Source organism: Penicillium psychrosexuale (genome assembly GCF_028828465.1).
Source record: "Penicillium psychrosexuale strain IBT 29551 chromosome Unknown utg000002l, whole genome shotgun sequence".
NCBI classification, from domain to species: domain Eukaryota; kingdom Fungi; phylum Ascomycota; class Eurotiomycetes; order Eurotiales; family Aspergillaceae; genus Penicillium; species Penicillium psychrosexuale.
In genome coordinates this window covers 2,400,286-2,413,629 of record NW_026643187.1, presented here as the reverse complement: position 1 = coordinate 2,413,629, position 13,344 = coordinate 2,400,286, and the positions used below count along the sequence as shown (strand labels likewise).

Here is a 13,344-nt window from a genome sequence, read left to right as displayed (position 1 = left end):
GAGAGATGAAAAGTGTAGACAGTCAGAGAGTTGAAGGTGATGGAAGATGACGGGGGGAGAAGAAAAGGAAGGATAAAAATCAAGAAGGGCAGTTGAAAACAAAGGTAAACAGATGGAAAGAGAGAGAAGGACAATCACAGTCAAACCCAGCAGCGTGCGAGAAGCAAACCTGAAAGAGAGCATGGTTACCTACTTTTTGTCACCTACTTTTTGTCAACACTTTATGAGGTGTATAACAGCAAAATTATAGGATATGACCTGACTAGGCAACTACTTGTGACGATTATGAATTAAAAGCCTTCAATACATCAAAATAAGAATCAAGGTCTGTTTTTATGAATTCTATATCCCATTGAAGTAGAACAAAGAGCTGCAGATTGTCCCACTTTGAGGTTGGAGAACAATCCTGCCAGTAAACCAATCGGCGCTAGAACAAGTATTTCAAGGTAAGCCTAAGAAAGAGAAATAGCTGAGTTTAGATGTCGAAGCAGAGTATTATAGCTGCATTAAGAGTGACGTGGGTGCGACAGTTGAGTGTTGTGTTCCTGGCGGTTGAGGTATCAAAGGAGAGGTCACCTAGGCAATAATTGCAAATTGATAGAGCTACGAACGCTCAAAGCCGGTCCATAGAGGGGTCTACCTAGAACTAGAGAGATATTGGGGGAAACCATTTAAATGTACTCTGTATACAGACTGCTGTAGTAACTATAGCCCGTGTGCATGATTTTGGCTTGGAGGTTCAATATTCAATGTTGGAAAAGATTAGGTTAGGCTGTGGTCTTCAAGGCAAAATCAAATGTTTTGATATACTATATTTTCTGCTAGTTTGAGTCCAGTGGAATATGAAACTGGGGTTTGCCAGCTGGCTGTTTAATTCTTGATTTTCTCGTCATGTACTAGTGCATGGAAATCTCCTGACTGCCGCAGATATCAGAAGTACATGACATGATATGCAGGTCAGCTGGAGTGCGATGTATAACTTGTGGTCATCTCCGGTCCCGTGATTGGACGTCTCATATTCTCCAGCCAGCCAAGACAACTAGATCTCATCCCCCGTACAGAGTACAGCTTGGATACATTATACATATGTTGGAAGCCAATAGTGAGAAGAGTATGAGAAGACTAAATACTACTAAATAAGACCATCCCATAAATAGCACAGTACACATAAGTACTCAAAACCATCCCTTGACCCGTAAAATCTCTCGGCCCACTTTTGCCTCTTATTTTTTTTAGTCCCACTACTTTCCTCCTTGACACCTCGAATCTGTGAGTCATTTCTTCTGCTTTAAATTGCATTTTTGCCCTGGGGATCTTCTGTTTATAATCTCCTATATAATCTATACTAATCACCACTAGTGTTCCTTGAGCATCACAATGCCCCTCATCAAGACCACTGAAGTCAACGAGGACAGTCGTGGTATGTCAAATTGTGTCCAGAGCCAATTTGCGTGTGAGAGATACTGATGATCTTTGTGTTATTAGTCCTCGGATACGACCCATTGCTGTCACCCTACTTCTTGCAGACTGAGATCCCTGCGGTAAGCCACCAAATTTTTTTTTTCACCCCGCTATTTGCGGTGACATGGCAAAACTACAAGCGCACCAACTGACAACAATTGTCTGTATAGCCTGCTCGTGCCATCGAAACAGTCCGCGCCGGCCGGAATCAAGCAATTGAGATCATCGAGCAGCGTGATGACCGCCTGCTAGTCGTGGTCGGACCATGCTCCATCCACGACCCAGACACCGCACTTGAGTACGCCCGCCGGCTGAAGGAGCTTTCCGTAAAACTGGAGAAGGATCTCTGCGTGATCATGCGCGCCTACCTGGAAAAGCCCCGCACAACGGTCGGCTGGAAGGGTTTGATCAACGACCCCGACATCGACGAGACCTTCAACATCAACAAGGGTCTGCGCGTGTCCCGTAAGCTGTACACCGATCTGACGAGCACGGGTCTGCCCATTGCCTCAGAGATGCTAGATACCATCTCCCCACAGTATCTGGCAGATTTGATTTCGCTCGGCGCGATCGGCGCCCGCACCACCGAGTCTCAGCTGCACCGCGAGCTCGCCTCGGGCCTGTCCTTCCCCATCGGCTACAAGAACGGCACCGATGGCAACCTGACCGTTGCCGTGGATGCCATCGGCGCCGCCTCGCACCCCCACCGCTTCCTCGGTGTCACCAAGCAGGGTCTGGCTGCCATCACCAAGACCTCCGGCAACGAGCACGGCTTCGTCATCCTGCGCGGTGGAAACAGGGGCACCAACTATGACCGCGACAGCATCCGCACTGCCCGTGAGGCTCTCCGCTCCAAGAAGAAGCGCGAGGTCCTCATGGTCGACTGCTCGCACGGTAACTCCAACAAGAACCACCTCAACCAGCCCGTCGTCGCCAAGGCTGTCTCTGAACAGCTCCGTGAGGGCGAGACTGCCATCATTGGTGTCATGATCGAGTCCAACATCTACGAGGGTAACCAGAAGGTTCCCCCCGAGGGACCCGAGGGTCTCCTCCGCGGTGTCAGCATCACTGATGCTTGCATCAACTGGGAGATGACGGTTGAGGTGCTCGAGGATCTCGCCGATGGTGTTCGTGCTCGTCGTGCTGCCAAGAAAGCGCAGCAATAGAGGGATTCGGTTCTCTGTAGATCATGCCGTTCTTGTCTCTGATTTTCACAGCCCTTCTTCCGCGGAGAGGAGGGAGAACGGGTCTGGCATAGATACCTCGTTTCGGTACCTGTTGTTTCTTTATCTCGGGTTTTCAGCGGTTTCCTTTGTACCTTTTTTTTTCCTGCTTGTTCCTTGGGAAACCCCCTTGGAATTCATGTGCGAATGTGTAGCTGGTGTCAAAAAAGAACATTTTTGGGGGTTTGCGGTTCGCTGGGACTGTTGACGATTTCATAGTATGAGTGGCCAAAAGTTTAGGAATGTGATCAAGGGCTGAATCTGCTTTTTATATTTTTCTCCGGGGTGTACTACTCCGTACTTTAAGGATCTTTTATTTTTTCTGCTCCACTTGTTAGCCCGCGGCTAAGCGCTTCTCCGGTGTTGACGATGGGTCCGTCCCTATTTGGGGATTAGTGCGCAAACTTAGGTTAGAAGGGCCTATTTAGGTCGAAATCATTGCCCAGGAATGAGTCACCAGCGGGTCGTGGGGGCGCTTGTATCCTCGTGGGGGTGTATGTAGGTACTATTGAGTGGGACCTGAGGATGGAGTAGAAATGAGAGCAGATATAAGCAGATCTATGTACTGTACACGATATACATGGAAGCCCGGCCGTTCACTCCCTTCGGAGTGTCAGGAAAGACCATACTGACTAGGAACACATTCCAGAAACACAATGGAAGAAAACGCCGTAAACCCCCTGGAAGAATGGAAGCAGGTCACGATAAAAAATAAACCGCGACTTGCCATGCAAGAGAAAAGGTATCGCATATGGCGAGGAGTGAAGATCGGCGGAGGGAGAGAGATGGGTCCAGATTATGTTTGCTGGTAGATGATGAAATCAGATCAGCATTGCATCCGAGGACAGGTTATAGCATCATGCCAACCCATCCAGTCCGTCCTTCTTTCTTTTTGTTTGCTTGGAGGACCAAAGGTTGCCCAATCTATCGCCCCGTCAACCAGCTAGTCCAGCTTGATGTCTTGCTCTTCGCGGCCTGTCCCACATTCTCAGCCAGCACATCCAACTGACCGGGCAAAGGAGCGCCAGTCTTCGCCGCAGCACTATCGAGAGCTTGCTTGGCCTGCACGGCCTCCATAACACCACCTTGACTCTTGTCGGCACCCTCGATAGCCAGGGCTGACGCGGATGTTGGTGCAGGATTGGCACCGCTGTCTTCCATGTTTAGCTTCTCGAAGAGGAATCGCTTCGCCTTGGCCCAGGGCTTCTGTGCCTTCTCCTCCTCGCGCTTCTGCTTCATAATTTCACCGATCTTCTCCTTCTTCAGGAGCTCCTGCTGCTCGGTGGTTGCGGTACCGTTGGCGTAGGCGATCTCGGCATCCTTGAGGGTCTTGAGTTCCTTTTCGATCCAAAGCGTGCGTTGGCGGCGGTTATAGAGCGTAAGCGAGATCATTGAGTAGACTGTAAGAACACCGCAGACACCTAGTATAACATAGAAGGATTAGTATAAGTCCAGTAGGGGTCAACTGAAGGGTCCGTTTGCTTGTCATTGTTGACCCGGACTTCGGAGGATCGTATGTTGTGTTGCTGGTATTTTGCTCATCATATTCCACAGGGCAGGAAACGTACCGGACGCGGCAATCAATGAGTAAACCATTCCCTTGTGTGCTTTATTGGCAAACTTCCGCCCAGACTCAATCCATCGGTCCGCACTACTTCCAGCTGCCTGTGTCTTCCGAGCAGCCCGTGCCTGTGCTCGCAGTCGTTCCACCTTCTCCTTGGGTGTCTCCGGTTGGCCATTCGGGCCAAGTTGCTTTGGTGATGACTTCATGCTTGACTTCATCTTCCCAAAGTCTGAGGCCTGGTTCGCGCCGCCGGTCTTGGAGTGGGCGTAGGGCCCGGTGGCCGTGAACCGCGTTGCGTCTGCGGCGGATCGGGACATGTTGGGAGTTCCCGGTTTCGGGGGGAGAGCTGAAGATAGGGATTGAAAATCAAGTTGATATTACTGGAAATTGGACGGAGGCAATTGGAGGGCCGTGGTGGGGTGATGGATCTGGAGGCAGTTGATAAACCGGGGATTTGCAGGTTGAAGGTAAATTTTCAGCACGGGAATGCGCCAAGACATTCAAAACAGCTTCAACTGATCACTTTCATCTTCTTTCATTCCTTTCCGTCCTCTCATCTTGAGGGGATTTGTAATTTGTATGTGATCAATAAATTATAACTACCACTTATTCTTTATGCCAAAATTGACTTGTCTTTCTCAACACCCCTTCTCCATCCTTTCTCTGCATATGTATCCTACGTCAACCGTCTTTGGAACACTTTGACATCTACATCGATCTTCACTCGCCATTCTCAATCTTTATATATCAATTCAGACCCAGGGTCGATATATTGATTGGAAACTTCAGAGTAACCTATACATCCCACAATATCTTATCGAAAGGCTCTATTTCAATATGGGAGACGGCTCCTACAATGCCTCGGACCTGAACTCAGTCCTCAGCACCTTGTCTAGTCTAGCTTCTCAGGGTCAGGGTTGCTCTAATCAGCCTATACCTACACCTAGTCATCCACCAAAAATCAGACCCTCTCAATCCAGGCCCTCGGAGGATCCACGACCGCTGCAGCCAAGGACAACGAGACCGTCCACCACTTCTACTCCTGGATCTGACTCTGACTCTTCGACTATCACAACTTGGCCCGCAGCACTAAAACATGTGATGCGCACCGTAGGTCAAAACGAAGAGACCCAAGCGCGCATTCGCGGTGTGATCCGAAGTCAACACCATCATGAACAACAATGGTTCCACGCCCGCGAGGCATTATTGAAGCAGCAGAAAGGCCGCCCCGAGAAACAGAGAGAGCTAGATGCAGTCTTGTGAGTCTATCACTATGCTGCTCTGCGGTATTTTACTAGCGACGGATCACTAACGCCAAACAAGGAGGTCGATCGGTGCCCCTGTAAAAGAGGACGATGGCTCGGTATGTTCTCAGTGCCTCTGTTAATTATTCGCTCTGACTGTTTGTTATTAGACTGAAAAGGAGTTTGCCGCAGAGATTGCAACCTACGATGCAAAGGTTCATAGGGCAGCCGTGCAAATGGCAGATGCTATCATGGCCGAATTGCGCGGTTTGGGTATTCCATTCTTTACGCTTCGGAAGGAGCTGGTTCAAGATGGCCCATCCAACATAGAGGGCTCACATCCAGGAAGCCAGACCGGGTCAACTGTAACCAGTTCATCGCCAATTTCCAAGTCCGAGCTTGTGAAGTTGCAGCAACGCATGTTGGAGTTGCTGGAGGATCTGTGTCGATAGTGAGATACTTCTCAGCATACATGATTTGTCTTCGATTCCCATCCTCTTCAGAGTTTTTGTGAGTGATCGAGAAGAATGGCTGTGAAAATTCTTGATTTAGAATATATAAAGCGGGAGTTCTAATTTGAAACTAGAAATTCTTACTATGGTGTATGTATGCACAACCAAAGCTTCCTCTGTATATTCCTAAGCCAAACCATACGCACAATCATTGGGAATGAAGCTAATGTCATCAAACAAAACATTATCCGTATAAGAAGAATCCTCCGAATCACAAGCAGCGCCAATACTCAAAATCTCATTCTCCCTCTTTGGCACATAGCTCCCTGTGACCTCCGTCCACTCCCCAAAATTGAACAGCAGCACCGAGGCGATGCTACCGACTGTTGCATTGCGGCCAACGTACACATAGACCGAGCAGTACTCTGAGCCGGAAGGCGATGGAACCTGAGCCTGGGCACTGAATTTGTATTCCGTGTGAGGCTTGAGGTGTCTTAAGCCCTGGGAGATGGTGTTGCCGCGGTTTCCTACTGCGGTTTGAAGGTTACTGTGCATATCACTTCGTTAGTATCTGATATTGTAATTTGGCTGGGCAGAGAGGGAGATTCGTACAGGTAATAATCACCACTGTATGCGATTGTCCCATTGCTTACTTTGGCCACATTCACGGCGGATGGATGCCATGGAGCCAGGATGCCGGTTTCAAAAGAAGGGTTTGACACGGCATTACATGCGGAGAGAGCCATGATCGTTAGAATGCTGGATCAACGGTGAAGATAATTGTGAATGGAAATGCAAAAGAAAAGACAACCCATCTGGTTTTATATTGCAAGTGTCAGCTTATATTTGAGACACTTCTGCGGGATTTGCCGACGATCTGCAATTAAGCCTACATATACAGTCATTTTCAAGCCACTTTGCCGAAAATAGCTCGTATTGCGGTTCCAAATAAGCTTTGAGAGGGGCTTATATTCTGACGGTTGAAACCTGACGTCTTGCTGATGGAGTCCATTATTAATCGTACGTTGGAGCTGTAATATATACCGGATTTTAGGCCGCGGTCGCGACTTTCCCGATCGGCGCTTTACGAAGGCACTCAAGGTCATGAGAACATATTTGAGGTCAGACATGGACAGCACAGGCCTGTGTCTCGCAACTCGAGACAAATGATGACATAATAGGACATGCCGAAGTCCCGGCCCGAGAAACAACGGCGAGACTTGCCAATTCAACACTTCCAAGGTTCTGCCTTCGAATACGTTGGTCGCAGAATGATGTTCTCGTTTCATATGGAGAACTCCTCCTCACAGGAACAGTTGAAAGAACCAAAACCGAAACGTTGCAAGATCAGCATCGCATGTAACGTTTGTAAAGCCAAGAAAACAAAATGCGATGGTGCTAGACCAGGTAAGCGAATCAAACGGATTACGAAATCGACAGGGTGCGATCGATACTGTGCTCATATTTGGTGTGTTAGTATGCGGGCCTTGCTCAAAAAGGAAACAAGCATGTATATACCGGGAGGCTGATCGAGTCTCTCCCTCATCAAGTATGCCGTAAGTACTTGGAATAGAATCATCTTCAAAATATATAGCAGCCAAGCATCTCATAATGCTTGCTTGTGGCTCACTTGTCGCGGTCCATTACCTACAGATCAGCTTACGCGTTGAGCAACATACAGTTCAGATACTGCCCGAGAGAAGGCTACGATCGACAGTGCCTCCTGTAACACCGAGCAGGCAAGATACAGGAGCGAATGTCGAAACAGCTGCTCTCAAAATGAAGATAACGATGAGGCTAGCTTGTACAGCGGAATCGTATCTAACGGCAGTCTTTTTGGCGCATCTAGCGGGGCGCATATCTTGCATGAAGTTGAAAATGCGACACGCCCAAAAAGAGGGACTGAGAATAACCGGAAAGAAAGAAGTCGACTTTTGCCCAAACCGCTCGAAAAGTTGCCAAAATTGCAAAAAAAGGAAGCTAGCAGAGAACCCTCTGATACGCAGTTTGCTCTTCCTACAAGGAAGGTGGCTGACAACTTAATGAGTCTATATTGGGGTTATGTGGATAATATCTACCCCTGGCTCGACAAATCGTCTATCCAGAACGCATATGAGACTCTGTGGGTCAAAGAGGGAGAAATCTCTATGAACGAGAGGGCTTTGCACTGCATTCTCAATATCATGTTTGCCATGTCTTGTGTAGTTTCCCAGGCCGAAACACCTCTCTCTCGGTATCAATCATCGGTTGCTTTTTTTCAGAGAGCCCAAGGATTGATGTCCTATGAACTGATGGAACTTTACAATTTTGAAATCATTCAAATCCTTTTGCTTACAGCGGTGTATTTCCAACACGACAAAAAGCCCCAGAAATCATTCCGAAGCATTGGCACGGCGATTCATATCGCACAGGATCTGGGCTTGCATTTACCTGCCACAGTCGAATCAATCAATGATCCACATGAACGGGACCTTGCCCGTCAGGTTTGGAATGGATGTATTATCATGGACAGGTATAATATGAAGAGTCGATATTTTCAATGCGCGAACTAACTCTATATAGGATTGCTTCCATGACTTTTGGCTGCGCGCTCAAAGTTCCCCAAGCTGTTGCAAAACAAGGATTGGATACTTTGGTGCTACACTCAATGGACACTGGGAATGCAACTCTGCCTTCGAATATGAACTTTTACATATCATTCTGTCGACTACATCACATCATAGGAGACGTCTTAGAAACCTTCTATAACTCCAGTGATTCCAAAGCCGACCCTGATCTAAGCAGAAATCTCACCGGTGTGAACTTGAGCTCACCATTATCCTTCGATAAATTCACGAGCCTGTTTAGAATCGAGTCGGAGCTATGCAATTGGACCGAAAACCTTCACTCTTATTTTCGAATGCCATTCGACCTTGAAGATCCGACGCCGACAAAGCGTATGAAACGTCAAGCGAACATTTTACGCGCCCGGTTTGTATCCTGATACATGAGAATGTGAATTGCGGACTAATTTTTGTTGAAAGATATCTTTCTGTTCGGCTCCTCCTTTTTAGGCCGTTTCTTTCACAGATGCGCCATCGAAAGGCAGACAATGCTTCTGGTGTCAATTTGTACTCGGATGATCAAACCATTGGATATGTGGTCTTTCGGTGCCAAATTCAGTGTGTCAAAGCTGCTGAGGATATGATAGATTTCATCATCAGAAATCTACCAGAGCAGACGCAAGCGTATATATTACCCTCGAACTGGTACACCGTCTCATGTGAGTTACTCTCGTAAATGAGGCATAACGGTGTCAGCCACTAACAATTATAAGATATATACATGGCGACAACTATTCTGCTTGCTGCTCAAATGTCCCCACAGATAGTGGAACATTTTTCTTTCGCTCGTTTGAAGGGCCTTTTGCAACAGGCTTGTAAGATCCTCAAAGATTATGAAAAGTATGATACATTGGCTTCGCGGTGCAGTTCCGTCCTCAAATTGATCCAAGAACATATCGATATGCGCGGCTCTGGAGCAGACTATGTCACCGGAGAAGGTTCGCAAGACGAAGTCGACCATGACAGCACAATGATTCAAGGCGCAACCATGGAAGGACAAGAGCCTCAAAATAATATAGGAAACTTGGCCTGGCTTGAGAATTATCCGTTTGATTGGAACGATTGGCCTTTGTTTTTTGCACAGTTGGACGACGAAACCAGTCCAGCTGAAAGATGGGGAATGCAAGCATAGCCTCGACTAATGCAGAACATCAGACCTTTCTTTTCACTCAGAAGGGTTGCTAAAAGATGGTTATTACCAGTCCAGCAGTAAATGCTCATTGTACTGAAGTACTGAAGATTCTCTTGCATGCATCACATGGTGTTCAAATTTAGATATACCAAGAATTGAGTATATTTATGACCACCAGGTAATAGTCATAGCAGCTTCAGATCTTTGATCTGGCATATTTTAGCGTATGGGCTGAAGTCTACCAGGTTAGTAGGAGACCACGGTGTGATTTGCGCTGATCCATGGAGAGTGTCCCTGTATGAGAATATAGTTATTTTATCTGTGTTGTCGGTTCCTTTGTCTCGATATACGCTTGGCCCTAACATGAATATTGCTTGTATTATAGTGATAGAATTAAAAATGCATGGGAGAAGATATATGGGTGAGGGAAACTAGGCATGAAATCGGCCTCTCACATATTCACTGCCAACTGACTCGAACACTTTGTATTGCTATCCTCATGCCCGCTCCAGATCACAAGATCATCCCCAAGTATTGGCAAATGAACTCGCACTCGAATTTCAATCGCCAATCTGTCCACCACTATTAGAATCACATGGTAGACCCCTCCGAGGAGCAAGCTACAGCCATTCTATGTTTTGAGGATGATAACAGTAGGGAACCGCGGGTGTCAACCACCGCGGTGTCATGCTCGAATCGCTCAACTGGACCACAGGCTTCAGGGTGGTCATGTGGCCAAATGGCCCATCTTGGAAACTGGTCATGAGCGATTCAGTTCCAGATTCTTCAAAATATTGAGGAAAAACCCTCTTCCATCCATCCATGACGATGAGAAGGATCTCCGCGACAAAATAGGCAGGGCTTATGGGATCCCATTTGAACAACTGATTGCTCCGTTCAACAACCTCCGGCGAGTAAAGACCAATCTCGGGCTCCAGTGAGATCGCATCTGCCTTCACCAAAGAGCTTGTCACACGATATGAGCCACCATGTCGAGCCCGATCCCGGAGGGCCATAAGAGCCCCCACAGCACCCACAAGACCAGTGGTCATATCAGAGATTGGAAGCGGTGGAAGAATGCCCAAACCATCCGTATGGCCTAAAGACCGGCCCATCACGTAGGACGATCCTGAGGCTGCATCCCCAATCTGCTGCCAGCCAGGTCTTTCATGGTACGGCCCGTCGGGGCCGTAACAGTTCTCCTCGACGTACACTATCCCTTTACCACGGTTTCCGGCCATCTCGAGGAGATCGTTGACGCCGAAGCCCTTTCTTGCGATTGCATTGGGGCGGAAGCCTTGAACGAAAACATCGGCACCCTCAATGAGTTCCCGCAGTCGTGCCTTATCTTCGTCCTTGGTCAGATCAATATCAATAGTGCGTTTCCCTGTGTTCAGGGTAAGTTGTAAAGCCTACACATTATCAGTCAGTATAAAGAAGTTTGAAGGCCAGAATCCACGACATACGTTAAGGTCTACCAAGCGGCTGCAGTTCACGCGAATGACATCGGCACCGAAAGCAGCGAGAGTGGAGCCAATGACAGGACCAGCAATGATGCGAACCAGCTCAATCACTTTGATACCTGCTAGGGGCCGCTTATCGTCCGGGATATTGGGCAAGGGAGTTGGGGGAGTCGGAATTGCATGCGACTGTCGAGAGTAGCCGACTAGTGGGTGACTCGCAAGGGTCTTTCCCATCAGCGTGTCTAACCACCCTTGGGGTGTAAAGCAGATGCTGCCGCAAAACCCGTTCTTGACGTTGTGCATTTCCAACTCGTCTGCGGTCCATTGCTCGACATGCCGGCTGATGTAGTCATAAGCTTCATCGAACGTCTTGGCAGGGTAATTAGGATCCATTCCCATGGATTTCAGGACCGGCACGGGATCAAGGGAACCGTGAAGTTGATACGAAACCCCCGGCGTCTTTGTCTTGTAGATGGCAGTAGTTCGTTGTTTGATCGGTGTGGACATACAGCCGTGCTCGAAATCCTGCGGGAAAAGAGCTGACAGCTGACGCGACCTTAACAGTTCAGGAGCGTCTTTCCCTTCGACGGAAGCCGCAAGAGTATTTCCCAACCAGATAGCAGCATGATCGGTGTTGACGGTGACCTGCTGGGTACGTGCCGATGTGCCATCACGATCTTCGACAATTTCGTGGGCTAAAACTCCACACATGGCATGTAGGGCAGCTGCAATGAGAGGGGCCTTGATTGGACCAGGAATAATCGGTAGCTCGCTACCATTAAACTTGACTGTATTCCAAAGCTCTTTGTCTTGAGTGAACCCAGGAGTATTCTTTGCAAGATACTCAAAAATTCGAGCAGTATCCTGGGGAACTGGAGTGAACTCCGTATCCATGAAACTCCCAGGACCGTAGATATCGGTGCTCGGGGTGGTTTTGTGTGGATGAGGCATTGTGAATTCAGTAGGATGTTGAAGATTTAGAATAGAGAAAGACAAAGTAATCTGGTCATGCAGCTTCAACATCACATCTCTAGGGTCGCGAAGTATTTATATCCCCTTGTACGTCACAGACAACAATTAGTGAGAGATATGATCTCCGAGGCTCGGAAGCTCCCAAGGTCGGAAGGCCAGAAATGGCACCGGAAGTGCCAAAACACGGCATTGTGATCGCCCTAAGTTGTGCAAGCCCCTTATGCTGAAAGTTAATGGCTCAAATTATGTATCTAACTATACGTACCGGTGGGGCTTTCCTGATTGAGCTGTGAGGGGGTAAGTCTAGACATTGTCAAATTGATTCCAGCGTATAAGCAAAGATCAGAACTACCTAAGTTGAGCCTTTCGCGACTATCCGTCCTTTTTCGAGCTTTCGCCCCAGGTAACTGGCATAGCCCTTCAAGCCCAATAGTCCCACCGCAATAAAAAATGCCAGATAGTTAAATCTCAGAGAGCAAACCTCCTCAGCGTTCCAATGACCACACACCGGGAGAGAGCCAAAGAGAAAAGCTAGGAGTGCAAAGATGGTTCTATATTCCCAATACTTTTACCAATCATCACCGATGGTAGGTATTTATTTGCTTACAGGAAAGGATGCTTAGCAAGCGGAGCCACGAGGTATTTGACAACGAGGTTATCGGGATAGGAGTCCACAATCAACATGAGGGGTGAAGGAGGTAGCTCATCGTGCAGCTGGCTTCCCGCAGAGGATCCTAAGGATGGAATAGATGGTTTTTCGAAGATGTTCTTCTCCTCCATATTGACAAGACTGGAAATTCAGAGAGACATACACAGGAAGAACGTTCGCCAAAAAAGGAAATCTAAGTTTGGGCGGTGAAACATCAAGTTGGAATTATCACCTCCCCAGGACAGACATTTTCCTACAATAAGAATAATAGAATATTACGTTATTGTAATGTATAGACGGTATCAAGCTGATACCTACCATACCTAGGCACCATATCTACCTACTCAGGTACGGAGTAGGTAAAGACTTATTAGAGACCATTGGGGGAGGTTATGAGCTTGTGGAGCTGTGGGGGTCACCGAGTACAAAAGTACATACGGACTCCGGAGTACACCAACTGTTGATTAACTATGGAGTATGCTTGTAAGACAATCCTAATCCTAGCCGCGAAAATTGCGTAGTATCAAGAGTAGTAAAATGACGAGTGCGACATCCTTGCCTTCACGAATACAAAACAGGGA

The 13,344-nt window shown here is 47.7% G+C and overlaps 6 protein-coding genes across 6 annotated transcripts; 3 read left to right on the top strand and 3 right to left on the bottom strand.

Moving 5' to 3' along the window:
* Positions 1-1,377: 1,377 nt before the first annotated feature.
* Positions 1,378-2,627, top strand: N7518_002075 (3-deoxy-7-phosphoheptulonate synthase; the record flags this gene model as incomplete). The annotated part of the gene is made up of 3 exons (XM_057183003.1): positions 1,378-1,420; positions 1,486-1,541; positions 1,632-2,627. The coding sequence occupies 3 exons, from the start codon at positions 1,378-1,380 to the stop codon at positions 2,625-2,627; spliced, it is 1,095 nt and encodes a 364-aa protein (XP_057044453.1).
* Positions 2,628-3,608: 981 nt separating this feature from the next.
* On the bottom strand, positions 3,609-4,565 carry N7518_002074 (cytochrome c oxidase assembly protein COX14; the record flags this gene model as incomplete). Its single annotated transcript, XM_057183002.1, has 2 exons — positions 3,609-4,105; positions 4,253-4,565. The coding sequence occupies 2 exons, from the start codon at positions 4,563-4,565 to the stop codon at positions 3,609-3,611; spliced, it is 810 nt and encodes a 269-aa protein (XP_057044452.1).
* Positions 4,566-5,085: 520 nt separating this feature from the next.
* Positions 5,086-5,944, top strand: N7518_002073 (DUF2458 domain-containing protein; the record flags this gene model as incomplete). The annotated part of the gene is made up of 3 exons (XM_057183001.1): positions 5,086-5,507; positions 5,572-5,611; positions 5,663-5,944. The coding sequence occupies 3 exons, from the start codon at positions 5,086-5,088 to the stop codon at positions 5,942-5,944; spliced, it is 744 nt and encodes a 247-aa protein (XP_057044451.1).
* Positions 5,945-6,130: 186 nt separating this feature from the next.
* Positions 6,131-6,690, bottom strand: N7518_002072 (uncharacterized protein; the record flags this gene model as incomplete). Its single annotated transcript, XM_057183000.1, has 2 exons — positions 6,131-6,491; positions 6,557-6,690. The coding sequence occupies 2 exons, from the start codon at positions 6,688-6,690 to the stop codon at positions 6,131-6,133; spliced, it is 495 nt and encodes a 164-aa protein (XP_057044450.1).
* A 1,705-nt stretch (positions 6,691-8,395) lies between these two features.
* On the top strand, positions 8,396-9,679 carry N7518_002071 (fungal specific transcription factor domain-containing protein; the record flags this gene model as incomplete). The annotated part of the gene is made up of 4 exons (XM_057182999.1): positions 8,396-8,427; positions 8,507-8,914; positions 8,968-9,206; positions 9,261-9,679. 4 exons carry the CDS (start codon positions 8,396-8,398, stop codon positions 9,677-9,679), a joined length of 1,098 nt encoding a protein of 365 aa, XP_057044449.1.
* Positions 9,680-10,299: 620 nt separating this feature from the next.
* Positions 10,300-12,093, bottom strand: N7518_002070 (uncharacterized protein; the record flags this gene model as incomplete). The annotated part of the gene is made up of 2 exons (XM_057182998.1): positions 10,300-11,091; positions 11,146-12,093. The coding sequence occupies 2 exons, from the start codon at positions 12,091-12,093 to the stop codon at positions 10,300-10,302; spliced, it is 1,740 nt and encodes a 579-aa protein (XP_057044448.1).
* Between the last annotated feature and the right edge of the window lie 1,251 nt (positions 12,094-13,344).